Source organism: Tupaia chinensis, unplaced genomic scaffold (genome assembly GCF_000334495.1).
Source record: "Tupaia chinensis unplaced genomic scaffold, TupChi_1.0 Scaffold139757_1, whole genome shotgun sequence".
Taxonomy (NCBI): domain Eukaryota; kingdom Metazoa; phylum Chordata; class Mammalia; order Scandentia; family Tupaiidae; genus Tupaia; species Tupaia belangeri.
In genome coordinates, this window is record NW_006199637.1 from 2149916 (window position 1) to 2170944 (window position 21029).

Consider the following 21029-nt stretch of genomic DNA (forward strand, 5'->3'; position numbering starts at 1 on the left):
CGCCCCCTCCCACATCTGCGCCCCGGGAGCAGCCAGTGGAGCCCGGCAGCAGCGGTGGCGGCCAGCGCCCAGGACCCCAGTCTACGGTGGAGTCCCGGGACGCGGAACCAGGGAGGCGGCGCCCGAGCGCTCCTCTTGCTGCTGGCAGAGCGCTTCCCACGTCGGGCGGGGCCCGGCCGATGGGAATCCGGGACAGCAGGCGAGCGGCCACGACGGGACGACCCTCCATTGTCCATTGACCTCACCTTCCACCTGCTGCGGACGCTGCTGGAGCTGGCGCGGACGCAGAGCCAGCGGGAGCGAGCCGAGCAGAATCGCGTCATATTCGACTCTGTGGGCAAGTGATTCGCCCGGTCTGGGGCCACAAAAATCTTGACCCTTCTTCCCCCACCCTGGGCTGGAACGTGCGCACCGGACCTGACTCAGACCCGGGGAGGAGAGCGGCCCAGGGGCACCCTGAGCACTCTGTGTGGCTATTTTTTAATAAAAGTGCCGAAGAGCCTTTGGCGTCTGTCGTGGGGGCGCGGGCAACCACAACAGGGTGAGAGCTCATGGGAGAGCAGGGCCTCTCAGGAACGAGCTGGTGCAGGGGGGATCGGGGAGAACGGCTTTCTGCCAGTGTCCTGCGGGTTGCATTACTCCCCAAATCCTCGAACTCTGAGGTCCGCACTGCCGCACCACCCACGACCATGGACCCTCTTCCCAGGGCACTGGGCTCTACGAGCCTGCTTCTGGCATCAGGGAGGTGCCCAGGAGGGGTCCATTTCATTTCCTTCCCCCAAAGGGTCTCAACTTCGGGGAAGGACGGGATGGTAGCAGGGTCGCCTCGGAAGCCGAGGCTGAGGGAGGGCAGAAAGGAGATACAGGTCTGGGACGCCCGAGTGTTTTATTGAGTCCCTCCGCGGGGCGGAGCGCCGAGCTCAGTGGCGCGGTGGTCCCTGCGCCGATCCTCCACCACCCTCGCGCCAGGTCCGGATTGCGCCAACTCTTCAGCAGGGTCGGGTCAGTGCAGGCCTGTGTCCAGGAGTGAAAGCTCGGTGAGCGGGCGCGCCAAAGGAACGAGGCAGCCCGAGCCCCAGCTCGCCCCCTTTCCCCAGCCAGGTGGGCTCCGCCTCTGCTTGCCGATTCCAGCCTGGTCTCGCAACGCCCGCAAGGAACGTTGGTGGGAAAGAAAGTGCACTTTTACGCGCGCTAGGGGGCGCTCCTTTGTGGCTCCCGGATTAGGTGGCACTTAAAAGGAGTCGGGGCGCTGAGCGACCCCAGGTGCCGCAAGGAAGGCAATCATCCGAGGAGAGGGCGGGAGCTTGCCAGCCAGGCTCCGCCCCAAGGTCTGCCGGCCACTCACCTTCCGGCCCGTCCGGTCGCTCTTCCTCCGGCCCCGCGCTGCCGTCTTCCCCGTCCAGCGCCAACTCCTCATCGTCTTCCTCCCCGGAGGCGCCTGCGCAGAAGCAAGGCCGGGTGAGACGGTGTCCCTGCTTTCTTGGCGGTCCTGCCCACCTTGCCCCCCGCACGGAGGGTCTCAGCGCCCCAGTCCAGCCGCCTGCCCCTCCTCCTCCTTCGCTCCCTCACCTGGCTGGAAGTCGATGGTCCTCAGCATTTCCGCCACGTGCTCCACGCTCACGGTGAACTGCTCCATACTCTCGTAGCCAGGCTCGGGCCGTCCCGCCAGCTCCACCTTCGACATCGTCCCGACCCTGCAGCGGCCACAGCGGCTCAGCTGGCAAAGCCCAGCTTTCGGGTCCCTCCCCGAGCCCGTGGAGCCGGCGCGGCCCTTTCCTTCCTCTTCCCGCTCTGCCTACTCACTTATTGATCAGCTCCTTGGCCTGCTGCAGGGGGAAAAAGGGTGAGAGTCAGCACTGGGTCCACCCCAGCAAAGTCCCATTCCAAGTCTCACCACGCCCTTCCTGGTGGGTGGGGATGGGCCCCCAGCTCCTTAGGGAGAAAACGAACTCAGAAGGGTGACTTGCTTAGGATCGTGGGGTGAAGTATGTGTGTGCAAGGATAAGGCGTGAACCTGGTCTCTAAGTGCCTAGGCCACGACTCCATCTGTGCCGTTCTGCCGCCCTCCCTGGGGCCCACCTGGAGGTAGAGCGCCATCTGCGGCTCCTCCATGGACTGGATGGCGGACTCCACCAGCTTGGAGGAGGCCTCCAGGTGGTCTCCGTACTGACGGATGAGGCCTCGTACTCGCTGCAGCTTCTCCTCCTGCTCCCGGGCCAGGGCTTGCAGCAGCTCGCCCTTGCGCTCCTCCAGCACTGCGCACAGGGTCTCAAACTTTTGGTTCAACAATTGCTTCTGCCTTCGACTGTTGTCCTGAAAGACCCAGAGCAAGGATGAGGGAGGGCATGGCTGAGAGATATAGCTAGGAGAGCTTCAGAGATTTGTCCTGCTTCCCATTTCGTGGGAAGAGCCAGGCAGGAAAGTAACTTGCCCATGGTCCTCCAGAATCCAGCTTGCACCTTTCTGTAATAATCATACTACCTATGATATATATATATTTTTATTTTTGAAGAGGTTTTTGCTATAGGGCGCGTGCGTTTGCCAGAAAGGCAGAGACAGAAAGCAAGAAATCACCACCACTGGCGGGTGGGGGGGGGGCGGCATGCCGCAATCCCTTCTCCTCCATTCTCCTCTCCGGATCTTAGGCATGCACGCACACGCGTGGGGCGTGAGTTTAAGCCGCAGGGTCCGGGACTCAACCAGGGTCAACTACATGGGAGTGGAGCGACACAGCCATTACGCTAACTGCTGGTCCCCATACCTATGATATTTTAAAATAGTTTTGCTCAGTGCTGTCTCTACCCCTGCCCTTGGTTTTTATTTGCATTATTCAATTTCATTTTTAAAAATTATTTTATTTAGCTTTATTTATTTATTTAATTTGACCAGAAAGGGACAGAGCGAGCACACGAGAGAGGAAAGTGAGAAAGCAAGCCACCAGGTCTGGGACTGGAACCATGGTCAGTCATGTGGGAGTCCAGCGCAGCTAACCACCATGCCACCCGCTGGCCCCCGATTTAATTCTTAAAAGACCCAGATAAGGTAGACACTATATCATTATCAGCATCACTATTTTACGTAGTTAAAAACAGACAAAACCAAAGCGCAGAGAAGTTAAGTAACTAGACCAAAGTCAGAGCTAGTGAGCAGCAGAGCTGGGATTGAAATCCTATAGCCTTAGCATATCGCACCACTTTTAGGAGCCCAGAAACTTTATGGCCATTTGGGTCAGAGGTTTGAGAGAAGCAGTTGTCTTGGAAGCCCGATTTTCCAGGCCAGCCAGTTCCTATTCCCTCCTCCCCTGTAGCCCAGGCTCACCTCAATGGTCTGGCACACTTCTTCCATCTGCGTGATCACAGCTTGCACACGGTCATTGCCTGCCACCAGCATTGCGATGCCATCACTGAGTTCACTCTGCCACACACACAGGTCAGTGCTTAGAGCTGCAGGACCTGTCCTAGAGCTGTGTCCCTCAGCCCAGCCAGTGCTGCTTAGGAGAGGACTTTCCCCTCCACTCTACCCTCCACTGGGTCATTGACAGTGATAGGAAAGGCTTAGAACAATCCAAGAAGTATGGAGGCATATTCCGTGTATTCTAGAAGAGGTGGAAAGAAGTCCTCTACCACCAAATGAGAAAGAAATAGACATTCTCCAAGCATCCAGCAATGCCAGGCTTTATCTGTAGATCCATACCTTCCATCAGTTCTGAAAAATTCTTAGTACCTGTTCATTCAGATAATATGGCCTCTTCTCCATTCTCTTTGTTCTCTCATTTTGGGGGTCTGATAGACTTATGTCTCAACCTTCTCATCTGCTAGTGCTATAGTATGTCTTTTTTAGTTCTCTTGTCTTGTCATAATTCTCTCTTCAGAAAAATCTGTCATTTAATTCATCTGTTGAATATTTTATTTCAGTAATTGTATTTTCATTTCTTTCTCTTTTTTTTGGAGAGGTTTTTGCTATAGGGCGCATGCGCTCGCCAGGCAGACAGAGAACAGCGACAGAAAGCGAGAAATCACCCCCCAGGGGGGATGGCCATGCCGCAATCCCTTCTCCTCCATTCTCCTCTCGGAATCATGGGCACGCACGCACACGTGCCTGGCATGAGTTTAAGCCACCAGGTCCGGGACTTGAACCGCGGTCGACTATGTGGGAGTCCAGCGACATAGCCATTATGCTAACTGCTGGTCCCAGTAATTGCATTTTCATTTCTAAAAGCTCTATGCTGGTCTTTGTCAAATCTCTATTTTTTTTTAATTCCATCTTTTCTTAAGGTATTTTATTCATGGTGACTTTCTATTTCTTGAATATTCTAACATCTGGGGCTGGCAGGTGGCATGGTGATTAAGGGTGCTGGACTCCCACATGGCCAACCATGGTTCAAGTCTCAGAACTGGTAGCTTGCTTTCTCACTTCCCCTCTCTCTCTCTCTGTCCCTCTCTGGTCAAATTAAAATAAATGAATGAATAAAGTTAAATAAAATGATTCTTTAAAAAAAGAGGAAAGAAAATTCTAATATCTGGGACTGGTTCTGTGAGCTAGTGGTTAAATGAACTGGATCCCACATGGCCAACCAGGTGGTTCTAATCTTGGCCCTAGCAGCTTGAAAAACATGCTGGACATATGTGCAAGCATGCCTCAAATCCTGACGAAATGGAGAAATGGAGGAGAAGAGATTGAAGCGTGACCATGCCCCATGGGGGAGTTCTCTCTCTCCCTCTCCGTCTGGCGAGTGTACAATGCTCTCTGGCAAATTAAAAAAAAAAAAAGTCGGGGACCAGCGGTTGGCATAAGGGCTATGTTGCTGGACTCCCATGTAGCCGACCGTGGTTTGAGTCCTGGACCCTGTGGCTTAAACTCACACTGGACGCGTGTGTGTGCGTGCCCAAGATCCTGAGAGGAGAATGGAGGAGAAGGGATTGCGGCATGGCAATCACCCCCTGGGGAGTGATTCTAGCTTTCTGTCTCTCTGTTTCTCTCTGTCTTTCTGGCGAGCACATGCACTGTATAGCAAAATCCTCTCCCCAGAAAAACCCAGGGACCAGCAGATGGCATAATGGGTACATTGCTGGACTCCCACATAGTCAACCTGTAGCTCAAGTCCTGGGCCTAGAGGCTTAAAACTCATCCCAGGCACGTGTGCATATGCACCCAAGATTCCTAGAGGAGAAGGGAGGAGAAGGGATTGTGATGTGGCCATTTTCCCTGTGGGGTGAGGGGGTGACTTCTCACTTTCTGTCTTTCTGTCCCTCTCTGTCTCTCTGGTGAGTGCACATGCCTTATAGCAAAAATCTCTCTAAAAAAAAAATCTAATATCTGGATTTCTTGGGAATCTAAACCTATCATTTTTATTTCTGCCTATTTCACTCATAGAGTACAATTTGCTGTGTATTTTCAATTATGAGCTAATATTGTGTTGATCTTAATCTAAGGGAAGTTTAAGAACCAAAAGTAAGGATATTTTCTACCAGGTAGAATTTGCACTTGCTCTGTCAAAAGCCAAGTGGCATAGATGAGCACTTTGGATCGTGAGATTGGAGTTTAACGTGGGGCTTGGGGAGTCTTAGCTGCAGGTCCCCACATTTTAGGGGTTTGGAGGCACAGTCTCTTCTCTCCGACTTAGCCATCCTACCAGCATAGGCCCTCTGGGAAAAGCTGCCTTTTCTGTGCTGGCCCCACAGGAAAGACTGTCTTCAACTTACATTCGGCTCTTTGCCCCATTCCACCCCCATTTGGAGATTCTTTCTATTTTCTATGTGCTAATCAACATAATCTTTGTATATGTATTTATTTTAATGCTTTTATTTATTTATTTTTGAGAAATTTTTGCTATAGGGTGTGTGCACTTGCTGGAGCGACAGAGAGAAAGAAAGTGAGAAATCAGCTCCCATTGGGGAATGGCCACGTGGCAATCCCTTCTCCATTCTCCTCTCAGGATTTTTGGGGTGTATGTACATGCACCTAGTGTGTTTCAAGCTGCTGAGTCCAGGACTCAGGCTGCAGTGAGCTGTGTGGGAGTCCAGCATCTTAACCACCACACCACCTGCTGATCCCACCAACATAATCTTTATACTTTATGCAGAATCTACTTGTGTGATGATGAGAGGACTTGGAGGGTTGGGATTAGGGCCCTGTCTAGCTCACGGTACTGAAGCTCATGCTTTATTATCTAATTTTATCCTGACAACAACTCTCAGAAGTAGGCATTTTCAACTTCATTCTACAAGTAAGAAAAGTGAAGGCCGGAGAGATTAGGGCACTTACCCAATGTCGCACACTGGGTCAAGCCCAGAGCTGGAACTTCAGCCCTGATCTACTTGACTTTAAAGCCAGGTGGAGTAAGAAGCTGACATTTGAGACCCTGTCCTAAGCTCCTGCGCCCCACATGCCCGCTCCCTCCCCTGCTTGATACCTTCTGGCGTTTGTAAATGGTGGGCAGGGGGGCCACCTCGCAATCCTTGTGGGCACCGAAGACCTTGCAGAGAGAGCAGGTGGGCACTTCGCAGCTGAGGCAGTAGATATTGATCTTCTCATCTTCATGCTCCTCGCACATGAGGTGCTGCTCAGCCTTGGAGTGCAGTGGGCTGCAGGGGAGTGGGGAGGAGCTAGGTCTGGGGTGCTAGGGCCCATAGACACCTTCTCTTCGACTTCTGCCAGTCACCACTCATGCTGCCCTGCCACCGATGCTGTGCAGGGCGGGTGAGTAACTTCCATGGTACTATTTTTTTTTAAGAGTCATTTATTGGGACCAGCAGATGGTGTAATGGTTCCGTTGCTAGACTCCCACATAGTCAACCACGGTTCAAGTCTCAGACCCAGCAGCTTAAACTCACGCCGGGTGCATGTGCATGTGTGCTCGAGATCCTGAAAGGAGAATGCAGGAGAAGGGATTGCGGTGTGGCCATCCTCCTTGGGGGAGGGGGGTGATTTCTCACTTTCTATCTCTCTGTCTCTTTCTGGCAAGTGCATGTGCCCTATGGTGAAAACCTCTTAAAAAAAAAGTTATTTATTTAATTTTACTTATCATTATTTTTTATTTCCCTTTGCTGCAGGGCACATGCACTCACCAGAAAGAGACAGAGAGGGGAGGGGAGAGTACGAAAGCAAGCCACCAGATCTGGGACTCAAACTACAGTCGACCATATGGGAGTCCAGAGCCCTAACCACCACGCCATCTGCTGCCCTCCATGGTTGTTCTTAATGGGAATGGAAGTTGCTAAGAGGTAGAGATCTGGATCCAAGAGGAGGGGAGGAAGTCCCACAGGACAGGAAGTCATGAAGGGTTGGCAAGAAGCTTGCTGGTAGACTGCCAGCACCTTCCCAGGAAGAGAAGTGAAGGCAAAGAGCTGGCCAGAGGCTGAGACCCCTCTCTAGCAACCCTGTCTGGTCCAGTCCTCTCCTCTCTAAACTGAAGGGGCAGACTGGTTGTTCCAGGCCCCCCTCCTGGCCCTGATGGATTCCTTGGCTGGGTCCCCGGCCCTGCCGTGTAGAGAGGCAAAGGCCCGCCAGCTCACCGGGATGACTCCTGCTTGTATATGTCGATGATGTTCTCCACCAGCAGGTTTCGCTGCAGGCCGTACACACCATGTCGGTCTAGGACAACTTCATGCCTGCAGGACGGGCAGCGGAAACGGCCTCCTGAAGACACGGTGGTGGAGCCCCGGGATTGCCATAGAGGGTTCGAGGCCTGTGAGGACAGGTGGCATGAGAGAACAGGCACAGTGAGACGTGGGGAACTGGGAGGAGGTGGGGAAAGGTCATGGGCGCTCGGGAGTAGAATGGTAGAGGGCAAGGTGGTAGCTCTTTTCTGTAGCGGGAGCAGCTGTTTTAGTCCCCCTGTGTAGCCAGGAGATCTTGGTTCCCACCGTGGCCTCATTACTCAACCACCTCTTGAGCAGCCCTGTATGCAGGGCCTAGCTTTAGCCAAGGCCTGGTCAGTGCAGGATCTCCAAGCTGGGCCCCTTAGAGTGATGGGAGCCACTGGCCTTGGGAAGGCTGAGGTAGGAAATGAACACTAAGTGGTACAGTCCATGTCCTCCAGGCTGGGGCCCTCGTGGGCCACACCTGACGTATGATCTTGCTTCAGACTCCCCACAGGTGGTCAGGACTGACCTCAGGGCATGACCTGAGGTGGGCTGGAGAGGCCACTACCTCTTTTTCACCACTGTTGCTGAGAACTTTCTTTAGCAGCTCATCCCATTGCTTAATCACTGCCTTTCTTCTGGAACCCAGAGGGCTGAGAGGTATCAATGCTCAGACAGTCTAACCCTGGTTGCTTTGAAGAGCCCCTTTCTTGGGAGAGAGGAAGAGGAGCTTGAGAACAGGGGTAGGGCGGCAGGGAAGGCTGCACCTCTGCCTTCTTCACCAGCTGGCTCCCTGGAGCAGCCACCTTGGTCCGCTATTATGCATGTAGCCTTTCATCCCCTGGATCCATAGTCTCCTCCTGCTTCCCAAATCCAGTCCTTCCTGGCCTGGCTGGCTTTCCTCTTAAGCTCTGGGACAGCTCCTCTTTCCCATGAGAGCTTCAGTAATGTTGTCCCCCTCCCCCAACTCCCAACCTCACTCCCCTTACTAGTCTCTGGCCAATATATACATGTGCCCTTCAGGACCAGGACTAACTTTGATGAACTTTCTGGGGTGCTCCGGCTTGTAGTGCAGCACTCATGTTGCTTAGAGGTCCTCCCTGTGTTTCTCAAAGTATGGAATGTCTATGGTATACTGATGACAAGCAGGAAGAGTTCAAGGGTGTAAGGAACATTTAAGACTCGTATGTGGGGACCAGCAGATGGAGTGGTGGTTATGTACTGGACTCCCACACGTCAACTGTGGTTCAAGTCTTAGACCTGGCAGTTGAAATCATACTGGGGGGACCAGCAGTTAGCGTCATGGCTATGTCGCTGAACTCCCATGTAGTTGAATGTGGTTCGAGTCCCGGACCTGGTGGCTTAAACTCACGCAGGGCGCGTGTGCATGCGTGCCCAAGATCCCGAGAGGAGAATGGAGGAGAAGGGATTGTGGCGTGGCCATCCCCCCTGGGGGGTGATTTCTCACTTTCTATTTCTGTGTCTCTCTGTCTTTCTGGTGAGTGCACGCGCCCTATAGCAAAAAACTCTCAACAACAAAAAAAGAAATTCGTACTGGGCATCTATGCGTGAGTGCCCAAAATCCTGAGAGGAGAATGAAAGGGAAGGGATTGTGTCATGGCCATCCCCCTGGGGGGTGATTTCTCACTTTCTTTCTCTGTCTCTAGCAAGTACATACACCTGATAGCAAAAATTTTGCTTAAAAGAAAAAAAGACTTGTATATGTTTATTCTAATGTGTATTCTTTTTTTAAGTTCATAGAACTGCTGATTTGTCACGTTCGACTACATGGGAGTTCAGCGACATAGCCATGACACTAACTGCTGGTCCCCGCAGTATGATTTCAAGCTGCCAGGTCTAAGACTTGAACCACAGTTGACGTGTGGGAGTCCAATACATAACTACTATGAGGATGAAATATATATATATATATATATTGAGAAGTTTTTGCTATAGGGCACATGCACTTGCCAGAAAGACAGAGAGACAAAAAGCGAGAAATCACCCCCCCGGGGGGGATGGCCACACCGCAATCCCTTCTCCTCCATTCTCCTCTCTAGATCTTGGGCACACATGCACACGTGCCCAGCGTGAGTTTAAGCCACCAGGTCCGGGACTCAAACCGTGGTCAACTACATAGGAGTCCAGCGACATAGCCATTATGCTAACTGCTGGTCCCATAGATATTTAAGCTTTAAAAGTGAGTCTTTTAAAATAGAACAATTAGAACCAGTAGGTGGCGTGGTGCTTAAGGGCACTGAACTCCACATGGCCAACCATGGTTTGAGTTCCGGACCTGGTGACTTGCTCTCTCACTTTCTCTCTCTGGTCAAATTAAAATAAGTAAATAAGTACATAAATAAAATTAAATAAAAATTGTTAAAAAAAATAGAACTATTAAATCAGAATATGGGGTACACAGCCATGGCAAAAATCAGGAAGCTGAAATGAGAATGAGGTTTGGGACGTTTGTGCTCACCCCTTCCCAATGTGCTCCCTTAACTGAAATTTGCCTGACTTGGTTGCCGAATCTTTTGCAAATGTTGGCTGGCTACTTTGAGAAAGTCATCTATACTGAATATATGGATAGTGCTACTCCTTCTCAGTAATATCTTCGTATTTATTTATTTAAATTGCCAGATGAGGGCCAGCAGATGGCATAGTGGTTATATCACTGGACTCCCACATGGCCAACTGCAGTTCGAGTCCTGGACCCAGTGGTTTCAAAATCACACTGGGCACATGTGCGTGCCTGCCCAAGATCCCTAGAGGAGAATGGAGGAGTGGCTATCCTGCCAGAGGGTGAGTTCTCTCTTTATTGTCTATCTCTCTCTGGCAAGCATATGTGCCCTAAGGCAAAGACCTCTTTAAAAAAAAAAAGAATGAAATTGCCAGAGGGTGTGTGTGCTCATGAGGGGAGAGAAAAGAGGGGGGAGAGAGAGAACCCATTGATGGAGTGTGGTGACACCACAATCCCTCCTCCATTTCTTCATTCTGTCAGGATTTTGGACATGCACATACATGTATCTGGTATGTTTTCAAGCTGCTGAGGTTGGGATTTGAACCATGGTTGGTGAGGATTCTGGTCTTTTATTTATTTAGGAGAGGTTTTTGCTATATGTGTGTGCTCGCCAGACAGAGAGAGACAGACAGAGACAGAAAGCGAGAAATCACCCCCGGGGGGAATGGTCATGCCGCAATCCCTCTTCCTCCATTCTCCTCTTGGGATCTTGGGCACGCACGCACACGCGCTTGGCGTGAGTTTTAAGCCACCGGGTCCGGGACATGAACCGTGGTCGACTACGTGGGAGTCCAGTGACATAGCCATTACGCTAACTGCTAGTTCCCAGGAATCTGGTCTTCTATGCACATAACAATCGTGCTACAGGGCTGGCCACAGCTCTGTATTTTAATAGAGGGCATCTCACGCAACACAATATGGGGAAGCCGCACCTGTGACTTCGTCACCAACAGAAATCACAGCTGTTTTCACATCACATGACAGTTGTTGCTGAAATCTGAAAAACTAATTTACACGTATTACTACTTCTCAGTTACAGTAGTTAGTAGGCCTACTGCCAGATCTCACCATTTAATGTGTTAATCAAGAAGCACATACATTACTCTATCAAATACTTACCTGTTTCTTCTTTTTTTTTTTTTTGGAGAGGTTTTCGCTATAGGGTGCGTGTGCTCGCCAGAAAGACAGAGACAGACAGAGAGATAGAAAGCGAGAAATCACCCCCCAGGGGGGATGGCCACGCCACAATCCCTTCTCCTCCATTCTCCTCTCGAGATCTTGGGCATACACGCACATGTGCCCAGCGTGAGTTTAAGCTGCCGGGTCCAGGACTTGAACCGCAGTCGACTACATGAGAGTCCAGCGACATAGCCATTATGCTAACTACTGGTCCCACATATTTCATTTTTATAAAAAACGTTTTGCTTAAGGGTGTGTACACTTGCTGAAAAAAGACAGACAGAGGGAAAGTGAGAAAGCACTCCCCAAGGGTGGATGGCCATGTTGCAGTCCCCTCTCCTCCATTCTCCTTTTGGGATTTTGGGCATGCACACATATGTACTTGGCATGCTTTTCAAGCCATGTTGGAACTCCAATCATGTGGTTGTCTGTGTGGAATCCAGCCATCCCAACCACCATGTCATGGACTGACCCCATATTTCAATAATATTTTAGTGTCTCCCACGCTTTTTTTTTTCAAATTTTATTTATTGTTATTATATTTTAACTTGACCAGAGAGAGAGAGAGAAGGAAAGTGAAGAAGTAAGCCACCAGATACAGGACTCAAACCATAGTCAGCCATGTAAGAGTCTAGCGCTTTAACCACTATGCCATCTGCCGACCCCACTCTCAAGCTTTTTAAAAGAGACTTTCCTTTGAGACCAGCAAATAGCATAGTGGTTATGTTGCTGGACTCCCACATGGCCGACCATGGTTTAAGTCCCAGACCTGGAGGCTTGAAACTCACACGAAGCACATGTACATGCCCAAGATCTCGAGAGGAGAGTGAAAGAGAAGGGATTGTAGCGTGGCCACCCACCACCCTCAGGGGGATGATTTCTCACTCTCTGTCTCTCTGGAAAGCACACCTGCCCTATAGCAAAAACCTCTCTTAAAAAAAAAAAAAAAAGACTTTCCCCCAATTGTTCCCCTCCCCCTGACTAAATGTTAATATGTTAAATGTGTATCTGTCTATGTGCTGCATGCACATCTCTGCTTTATACATAAAAAGAAGTTGTATTTTCCTTCTGCCAAGAATTGAATTTTCTCTTTGGGGGTGATAGTACCCCCACTGAGATTGGATGCCATATTCAGTCAGTTTCCTTTATAATCATATGTATCATATTTCCTGCATTTAAAAACATTGTTCTTAGAAAGGATTCATTGTGGGACTAGCAGATGGCATAATGGCTATGTTGCTGGACTCCCACGTAGTTGACCATGGTTCGAGTCCCGGATCTGGTGGCTTAAACTCACACAGGACACATGTGCATGCATGCCCAAAATCCCGAGAGGAGAATGGAGGAGAGGATGATTGTGGTGTGATCATCCCTCCTGGGGGGTGATTTCTTGCTTTCTGTCTCTGTCTCTTGGCGAGCACATGTGCCCTAGAGCCAAAAAAAATCTCTCTTTCTAAAATAAAAAAAGAAGGGATCCATTGATTTCATAGACTGATGAATGGCTCCATGGTACAAAAAATCTTTCTGCCTTGATTGCAAGTCCCCAAATTACCTCATCACAGATAGGAGTTAGGCCTGGATGGCAACCTCCTCAATGCACCTTCTTTTTTTTTTTTGGAGAGGTTTTTGCTATAGGGCACATGCGCTCGCCCGAAAGACAGAGAGACAGAGAGATAGAAAGCGAGAAATCACCCCCCAGGGGGGCTGGCCACACCGCAATCCCTTCTCCTCCTTTCTTCTCTCGGGATCTTGGGCACACACACACATGCGCCCGGCGTGAGTTTAAGCCACCAGATCCGGGACTCGAACCATGGTCAACTACGTGGGAGTCCAGCGACATAGCCATTATGCTATCTGCTGGTCTTTTTTTTTCTTTTTCTTTTTCTGTTTTGTTTTTGGACCTTCATAGCTGACAGTCTCGACATTGGGCCGAAGACCTCTCTGCCGACTAGATGAACCGTGGTCGACTACGTGGGAGTCCAGCGACATAGCCATTATGCTATCTGCTGGTCTTTTTTTTTCTTTTTCTTTTTCTGTTTTGTTTTTGGACCTTCATAGCTGACAGTCTCGACATTGGGCCGAAGACCTCTCTGCCGACTAGATGAACCGTGGTCGACTACGTGGGAGTCCAGCGACATAGCCATTATGCTATCTGCTGGTCTTTTTTTTTCTTTTTCTTTTTCTGTTTTGTTTTTGGACCTTCATAGCTGACAGTCTCGACATTGGGCCGAAGACCTCTCTGCCGACTAGATGAACCGTGGTCGACTACGTGGGAGTCCAGCGACATAGCCATTATGCTATCTGCTGGTCCTTTTTTTTCTTTTTCTTTTTCTGTTTTGTTTTTGGACCTTCATAGCTGACAGTCTCGACATTGGGCCGAAGACCTCTCTGCCGACTAGTAGCCAGTTAGCAAAATCCTTCTGCTTCTGTTTATCTCTCTAGTTGAAGACTAAGAAATGACTGATTGGTTCTATTGTATACCTAAATGTCTTGTTCGGTCCTTAAATCTTATGTTTACACAGAGAACCAGCCCCATAGAAGAAAATTTCATGCGTCAAAGATGTGATGTGCAGAGGAAATTCCATCACTCTAGGGAACAGAACAGAACACCTAGATTTATGTCCCTGCTCTGCCCCTTTGTTTGTGTGACTGAAGCCTGTTTCTTGTGTTCGTCCCTGGAAAACGGAGATAACATTTATTTTCTCCAACAAAAACGGAATCGTGTGTGAATGTGTTCTATAAATTATAAAGCACTGCACAAACATAAAGGGTGGTTCACAATTCTAATCTAGACCTTTAAAGTAAATGACCACAAAGAACCACAGATGAAATAATTATCCTTCCTTCAGTGTGAAGGATAAAATAGAATGAACAAGTAAGTAGAATTTAATTCTAGACTATGGCCTAGGCATTTCTGTGGCACCCGTGCCATGAGCCATCTTTTTTAGGTTGTATTTCCTTTGTAATGTTCCATAGCATCTAATAGCATCTAAGGACCAGCAGATGGTTATGTCACTGGACTCTCACATAATCGATTGCAGTTCGAGTCCTGGACCTGGTGGCTTAAAACTCATGCCGGGAGCATGTGCGTGCATGCCCAAAATCTCAAGAGGAGAATGGAGAAGGAATTGTGGCATGGCCATTACCTCGAGGTGATTCTCACTTTCCGTCTCTGTCTCTGTCTCTCTGGCGAGTGCACACGCCCTATAGCAAAAATCTCTCTTTAAATAAAAAAAGAAATATTTCATCTAGAAAGATGCCCTGTAAATGCAGTCATTCTAGCAAATCTATAATTATCATCTCAGAATGTTTTCTCTCTTCCTTGGCTATCCAGGGAGCTGCTAATTTGAGAACCTGGCTCAGAATGCTCACTAAACCAAGATTCTTCCCTACAGAAGTAAGGTCTCCCACGCTGAGGGCCTGGCCAGTGGTGGATGATGGCCCATGTGGTTTCTATGAGGCAGACCCTCAGAATGTAGTGGAGAAACCATGAAGAAATGGTGGGCAGAAGCCCAGACATTGCGGGGGGGGGGTCTTAGAAAAATTGGATTGCAGTAAAAGCTGAGCTGTGTGGTCAAGAGAGATTTAAGTGGTGGGCTAGCTAGGGCTGACCGAGCCTAGGAAAGAGACTGGCACAAGGGGTTGATAAAGGAAGCCCTCCTACTGAAAGGATGGATCAGCAGAAGAGTGGGTCAAGTTAGGACACTGGTAATTGAATAGAAAACTCTCTAAAAAGTGGAACTCCAGAGGCCAACCAGTGGAGTGGTGGCTAAGATGCTGGATTCCTCATGGTTGACTACATGGTTTGAGTCCCAGGCCTGGGAGCTTGAAAAACATGTTGGGTGTGTGTACATGCATGACCAAAATCCTGAGAGGAGAATGGAGGAGAAGGAATTGCAGCATGGCTAATTCCCCTGGGGGAGTGATTTCTCACTCTCACTCTCACTCTCTGTCTCTCTCTTGGCAAGTGCATATACCCTATAGTAAACTCAAAAAAAAAGGAAAAGGGAAACCAGGCCCAACCTTTTGCTGCTGTCAGTAGCAAACTGAGCAGCAGTGCTGGAAGCTACATGGCTAGCTGTGAGTGCCGATCCCAGGGTGAGTTTGAAAACACACAGACTGTGCGTGTCCAAGGCACCAACAAGCTGGAGAGGGAAAAGGGACTGGCATGGCGAGATCCTGCCGAGGGTGCTTCTTGTGCCCACGTACATACTCGCTCTCGTAAGTAAAATAAACAGACCTTCAAATATATTTATAGAAATAGAATTTCCTAACAGTAGTCTGGAATTTGTGAAACCATATTTTTAGAATCACTAGGGATGTTAAAGGTCAGGTTAAAACTCTCCTTTATTCTATAGATGTGTAAACGGGCTTGAAGATATAAAATAGCTTCATTTATATCACTTGGCAAAGTAACAAGAAACTGGTGGGAGGAGAACCCGGGAGTGCTAAGTCTCAGTCTAGGGTTTTGTTGTTGTTGTTGGGATTTTTTTTTTTTTTTGAGAGATTTATACTATACGATGCATACACTCACCCAAGAGACAGAAAGTGAGAAATCAACCCCCAGAGAGGATGGCCACTCTGCAGTCCCTTCTCCATTTTCCTCTTGAGGCCATGAGCACACATGCACACATGCTCAGCCTGAGTTTCAAGCCACCAGCTCTGGGACTCGAACCACAGTCAACCATGTGGGCGTCTAGTGCACTCACCACTATGCCACCTGCTGGCATCCAGTCTAGGTTTTGTTCTCACTGAGCCAAGATTCCTCCCTATAGAAGTAAGGTCCCCAACCCTGCTGCAAGGTTACTGCAATTCACAAAACTTCTCTAAAGGGATCTTCCTGAGGTTGGGCTGGAGCAGTCCTGGCACCTCAGCAGCAGGTGGAAATGGCAGAGGGGGTGGGCTGGGTAAGATTTTCACTGAGCACACTGGGTCCTTACCTAGAAAGAACTGTGATGTGGATGGAATGAAGCAAAGGTCATCTCTTTTCTAGACTGGCTCTGTGTTAGAGAAGGAGGTCCTTTTCTTTTCTTTCTTTCTTTTTTTTTTTTCTTTTGCAGAAGTTTTTGCTATAAGATGTGTGCATTCACCAGAAAGACAGAGACAGAGAGACAGAAAGCAAGAATCCCTTCTCCTCCATTCTCCCCTCGGGATCGTAGGTACACACACACACCTGGTGTGAATTTAAGCCACCAGGTCTGGGACTTGAACTGTGGTCGATTACATGGGAATCCAGCAACGTAGCCATTACGCCACCTGCTGGTTCCGGTCCTTTTCTTTTTTTTTTTTTGCTTGCTTTGTTTGTTTAATTGCCAGAGGGCATGTGCACTTGCCAGAGAAAGATGGAGACCGAGATGGAGAGAGGGGGAGAGGGAGAAAGCACCCCCAATGGGGCATGATCATGCCACAATCCCCTCTCCTCTGTTCTCCTCTCATGATCTTGGGCACACATAAACATGCACCTGAGCCCAGCGTGATTCTTAAGCCATCAGGTCCGGCACTCCAACCGTGGAGCTGGCTGTGTGGGATCTGGTGGCTTAACTACCGTGCCACCTGCTGGCCCTGGGAAATGTGACGTTGAAAGATCAGGTTAACTAGATAGCTAGGAAGAAAAATTTGAGAAGTTAAAGCAGTTCATTGAAAATGTTGAATGGTATTAAGGGTTTGGAGAAAGTCATCCATAACCCTACCTTCCTGAACACGATCATTTTCATTTTGGCATATTATTTTCAAGCCCCCATACATATTTTTACATACTTACCATTGTAATATAATTAATTCTCCTTATAGCTGTAACATCTCTCTCTCTCTCTCTCTCTCCTTCTCCCCCTCGCTCTCTGAATCAAAACAGAATGAAACATCAACTGGCCACGTTAACCCCCTCTAACTTCTCCCTCCCTCTTACCCACACTCCCACCCACTCAGCTTCCAAGAATTTTGACTAGAGGAAAGCTGTTGCTGTGGAAATTGACACAAACATCTTCCCATGTGTTTCTGTTTTTGTAAACTCTATTCACTCCTAAACTCCTTTAAAGCAAGCCTTCAGTTTATTTTTATACCTGCCCCCACTTCACTGTGGGCACTTGTTTATGGGCTTCAACCTGTTGTCATTTAACAGACGAAATGACCAGAAGGCCTTGTAAGACGTTTGCTCAGGGACAGCTTTTCTGGAGGATGTCTGGCTGGAGAAGGACTTCGGAGGGGGGAAATGTCAAGAAAGAGGCCTCCACGCTGGCCCTATGACCTAATGGTTAAAAGACCCAGATCCCAGATGGCCAACTGAGGTTCAATGGTGTGGCCATCCCTCATGGAGAGGTGATTTCTCACTTTCTCTCTCTCTGTCTCTCTAACTCCCACAGGTACTCGTTCTCTACCACAGACACCTTAAAAAAAATCTTTGTTTTCCATCACAGCAGGGTTTTTTTTTTTTTTTTTTTTTTTTAATAGAAAAGCCTTGAGAACAGTCTAACTGCTCCAGAGGGAAGAAGAAATGGGCTTTGTCCAGGCCTAACAATGGCACACTATATATGGCTACTTCAGAAGGACATAGTGGGGGATGTATGAGCATGCAACGACCACCAAGAACGAGTAAGTGACTAGAGGGAGGTGTTGGACCGTGAGTCTAGTTTATGTCCAGACATGTACCTACTCAGGGGAATTTTCCAGGATTGCCAAGATAGCTGGTAATGTTTACTTTTATCTGGTGAAGTGGAATTGAGGCTCTGAGGTAAGTGGCAAATTCACTTTTCATGATAAATACTCCTATATTATTTGAAACAAAATTTGTACACGGCTGGCCCTATAGCTCAGTGGCTAGGCTTGTGCACTGGGAGCTGGATCCCATGTGGCTGACCACGGTTTGAATCCCAGTCTTGATAACTTGAAAAACACTCTGGGGAAGGGAGCAGCAGGTGGCTTAGCGGTTAAGGTGCTGAACTCTGACATGACCAACCACAGTTCAAGTCCCAGACCTGGTGGCTTGAAAACCACACTGTGTGTTCATGCCCAAAATCCCAAGAAGAGAATTGAGGAGAAGGGATTGCAGTGTGGCCATCTCCCTAGGGGTGATTTCTCACTTTCTCTCTCTGTCTCTCTCCAAGGAGCACATGTGGTCTATGGCAAAAACCTAAAGGAAAGAAAGAAAAAAGGAAAACACTCTGGGTGCATGTGTATGTGTACCCCAAATCCTGACAGGGTGGCAAAATGGAAGAAAAAGGACTGTAGATAGTCATACCTCACTGGAGGGTGCTGTCTCTCTTTCTCTCTCTGGAGAATGTACATGCCCCCTGGCAAAAATAATACAAAACAAGAAAACAGTTATCCTTGGTATCCTCATGGGATTGGTTCCAACAACCTCCCCCATACCACAATCTGTGGCTGCTCATGTCCTTTATAGAAAATGCATCGTACGGGCCGGCATGTGGCATGGTGGTTAAGGATGCTGGACTCGCACATGGTCGACCACAGTTTGAGTCCTGGACTTGGCGGCTTGCTTTCTCACTTTCCCTCTCTTTCTCTCTCTCACTCTGTCCCTCTCTGGTCAAATTAAAATGAATAAATAAATTGGGGAACCAGCAGTTAGCGTAATGGCTAAATCGCTGGACTCCCACGTAGTCAACTGCAGTTTGCGTCCTGGACCCGGTGACTTAAAACTCAGGCTGGGCGCGTGTGCGTGCGTGCCCAAGATCCCAAGAGGAGAACAGAGGAGAAGGGATTGTGGCGTGGCCATCCTCCCTGGGGGGTGATTTCTCGCTTTCTGTCTGTCCGTTTCTCTCTGTCTGTCTGGTGAGCACACTCGCCCTATAGTAAAAACCTCTCCAAAAAAAAAAATAATAATAATAAAATAAATAAATAAGTAAATAAAGTTAAATAAAATGATTCTTAAAAAAAAAGAAAATGGCATCCTGTAATTTACACACAATCTTTCTGATACTTTAAATAATCTCTAGGTTATTCATAATACCTAATAAATGTAAATACTATGTAAATAGTTGTTATACTATATTGTTTAGGGAATAATGACAAGAAATAAACAAATCTGTGTTTAGTATAGGTGTAACCATTGTAGGCCTAACTACATAGCTCATGTCAGCAACAATGTAATATTTTCCATCCACAGTTGGTTCAACTTGTGGGTACAAAAGGTTGACTGTTGGGGGCTGAATTGGAGGTGCTCAGGAAAAAATTTCACAGGCACAAGAACATAAAGTCCTTTGTTACAAATGATGTATATGGTGTTATCCCTGATTCAGTGATCACACACTGCATGCATGCTTTGAGAAAACAAATTGTAAGCCATAAAGATGTACAACAATTGGGCCAGCAGGTGGTGTGGTGGTGAAGGCACTGGATCCCACATAGTCAACTCCAGCTCCACGGTTTGAGTCTTGGACCCAGCCGCTTCAAAAACATGCCAGGCGCATGTGTGTGCATGCCCACAATCTCAAGAGGAGAATGGAGAAGGGATTGAGATGTGGCCAGACCCCTGAGGGGTGATTTATCACTTTCCTTCTCTCTGTCCCTCTCTGTCTCTCTGATGAGTCCATGTGCCCTTGGCAAAAATCTTAAAAAAAAAAAAAAGATGTGCAACAATTAAGTGTAGATAAATTAGAAAATAAAATTAAAAGGTTAAATGTTTATGTATATGAAACATTTAAAATATACTGTTATCACTTTTATAACTTTGAATTTTCTAGGCAATGTTCTAAGGGTATTCTTCCTAAGTGACTTGAAGCTAGAGAAATCAAAAATCCTATTCTTGTCTTCACGCTTAGAAAACAGACAATCTGATTATGCCCGGAGTTGTCAAAATGTGGAGGCAACGTGTGAAAAAACTAAATATGCTCATCTTTCAGAGGGAGATCTACTGAGACCTACCGAGATGTACAGATATCAGTGCAGCTGGAGAACTGGGTCAGCCGCCCACCAGGCCCTCCCAGACAAAGCAGCAAGGAAGCAGCTATTCACTCTCCCCTCCTGGGAGGCCCGGATGCTTTGCACTTGAGCAGACTCACATCACGCCAGGCCCACAGGACCATCCCAAAGCCCTGGGGATCGTGTTAGCTCCCACTCTGCACAAAGGATGACCCAAACCATTCCCAAGTCTCTCTGGGCCTACCATCCATACAAGCGGACTTTAAAAAGTTTGTGGGAAAATGGAATTAAAATGTGAGTTTATTTTTGTGCCAAAAAAGTGACATCCTTGCATAATTTTGTTCTTTTAAATTTTTTTTTTTTTTTTTTTTTTTGCCAGAGGGTGCATGCACTTGCCAGAGAGAAAGAAAGAGAGAGAGAGGGAAAAGGAGAAAGCGCCCCTCAATGGGTTGTTGCAAGGCTTTCTCTTCCATTTCTCCATCCTATTGGGATTTGAGACACTCAGGCGCATATGCCTGGAGTGGTTTTCTTTTATTAAGAATTATTTATTTAATTTCTTATTATTATTATTATAAGAGATTTTTGCTATAGGGTCCATGTGCTCGCCAGAGAGAGACAGAGAGACAGAAAGAGAAATTACCCCCCAGGGGGACGGACACGCTGCAATCCCTTCTCCTCCTTTCTCCTCTCAGGATCTTGGGCACGCTCGCACATGTGCCTGGTGTGAGTTTTAAGACGCCGGGTCCAGGGGACCCGCGCTGAGCGAGGTGGCGGCGGGTGGAGGGGCCCTGCGCCGGCCCACACGGGCCGGCTGCGGGCCCCCGCCACCCCCGGGCCCCCCACCCCGGGCCCCGCCCGCCGGTCCGCAGGCT

General features: G+C 48.5%; 2 protein-coding genes across 2 annotated transcripts in view; one reads left to right on the forward strand and one right to left on the reverse strand.

The window, feature by feature from the left end:
- Positions 1–12: 12 nt before the first annotated feature.
- Positions 13–502, forward strand: UCN (urocortin; the record flags this gene model as incomplete). Its single annotated transcript, XM_006162221.1, has 1 exon — positions 13–502. A coding segment is annotated over one exon (333 nt), but the record flags the coding sequence as incomplete, so codon positions are not given.
- A 372-nt stretch (positions 503–874) lies between these two features.
- TRIM54 (tripartite motif containing 54) overlaps positions 875–21029 on the reverse strand; it is a 28785-nt gene continuing 8630 nt past the window's right edge. Inside the window, exons 2-9 of the mRNA XM_006162158.2 lie at positions 7515–7687; positions 6413–6584; positions 3319–3414; positions 2080–2313; positions 1804–1826; positions 1570–1694; positions 1346–1438; positions 875–1014 (exon numbers count right to left, since the gene is read on the reverse strand). Of these exons, the coding sequence (XP_006162220.1) occupies positions 1004–1014; positions 1346–1438; positions 1570–1694; positions 1804–1826; positions 2080–2313; positions 3319–3414; positions 6413–6584; positions 7515–7687 (927 nt within the window). The 3' untranslated portion in view covers positions 875–1003. The remainder of the gene's footprint in view (positions 1015–1345; positions 1439–1569; positions 1695–1803; positions 1827–2079; positions 2314–3318; positions 3415–6412; positions 6585–7514; positions 7688–21029) is intronic.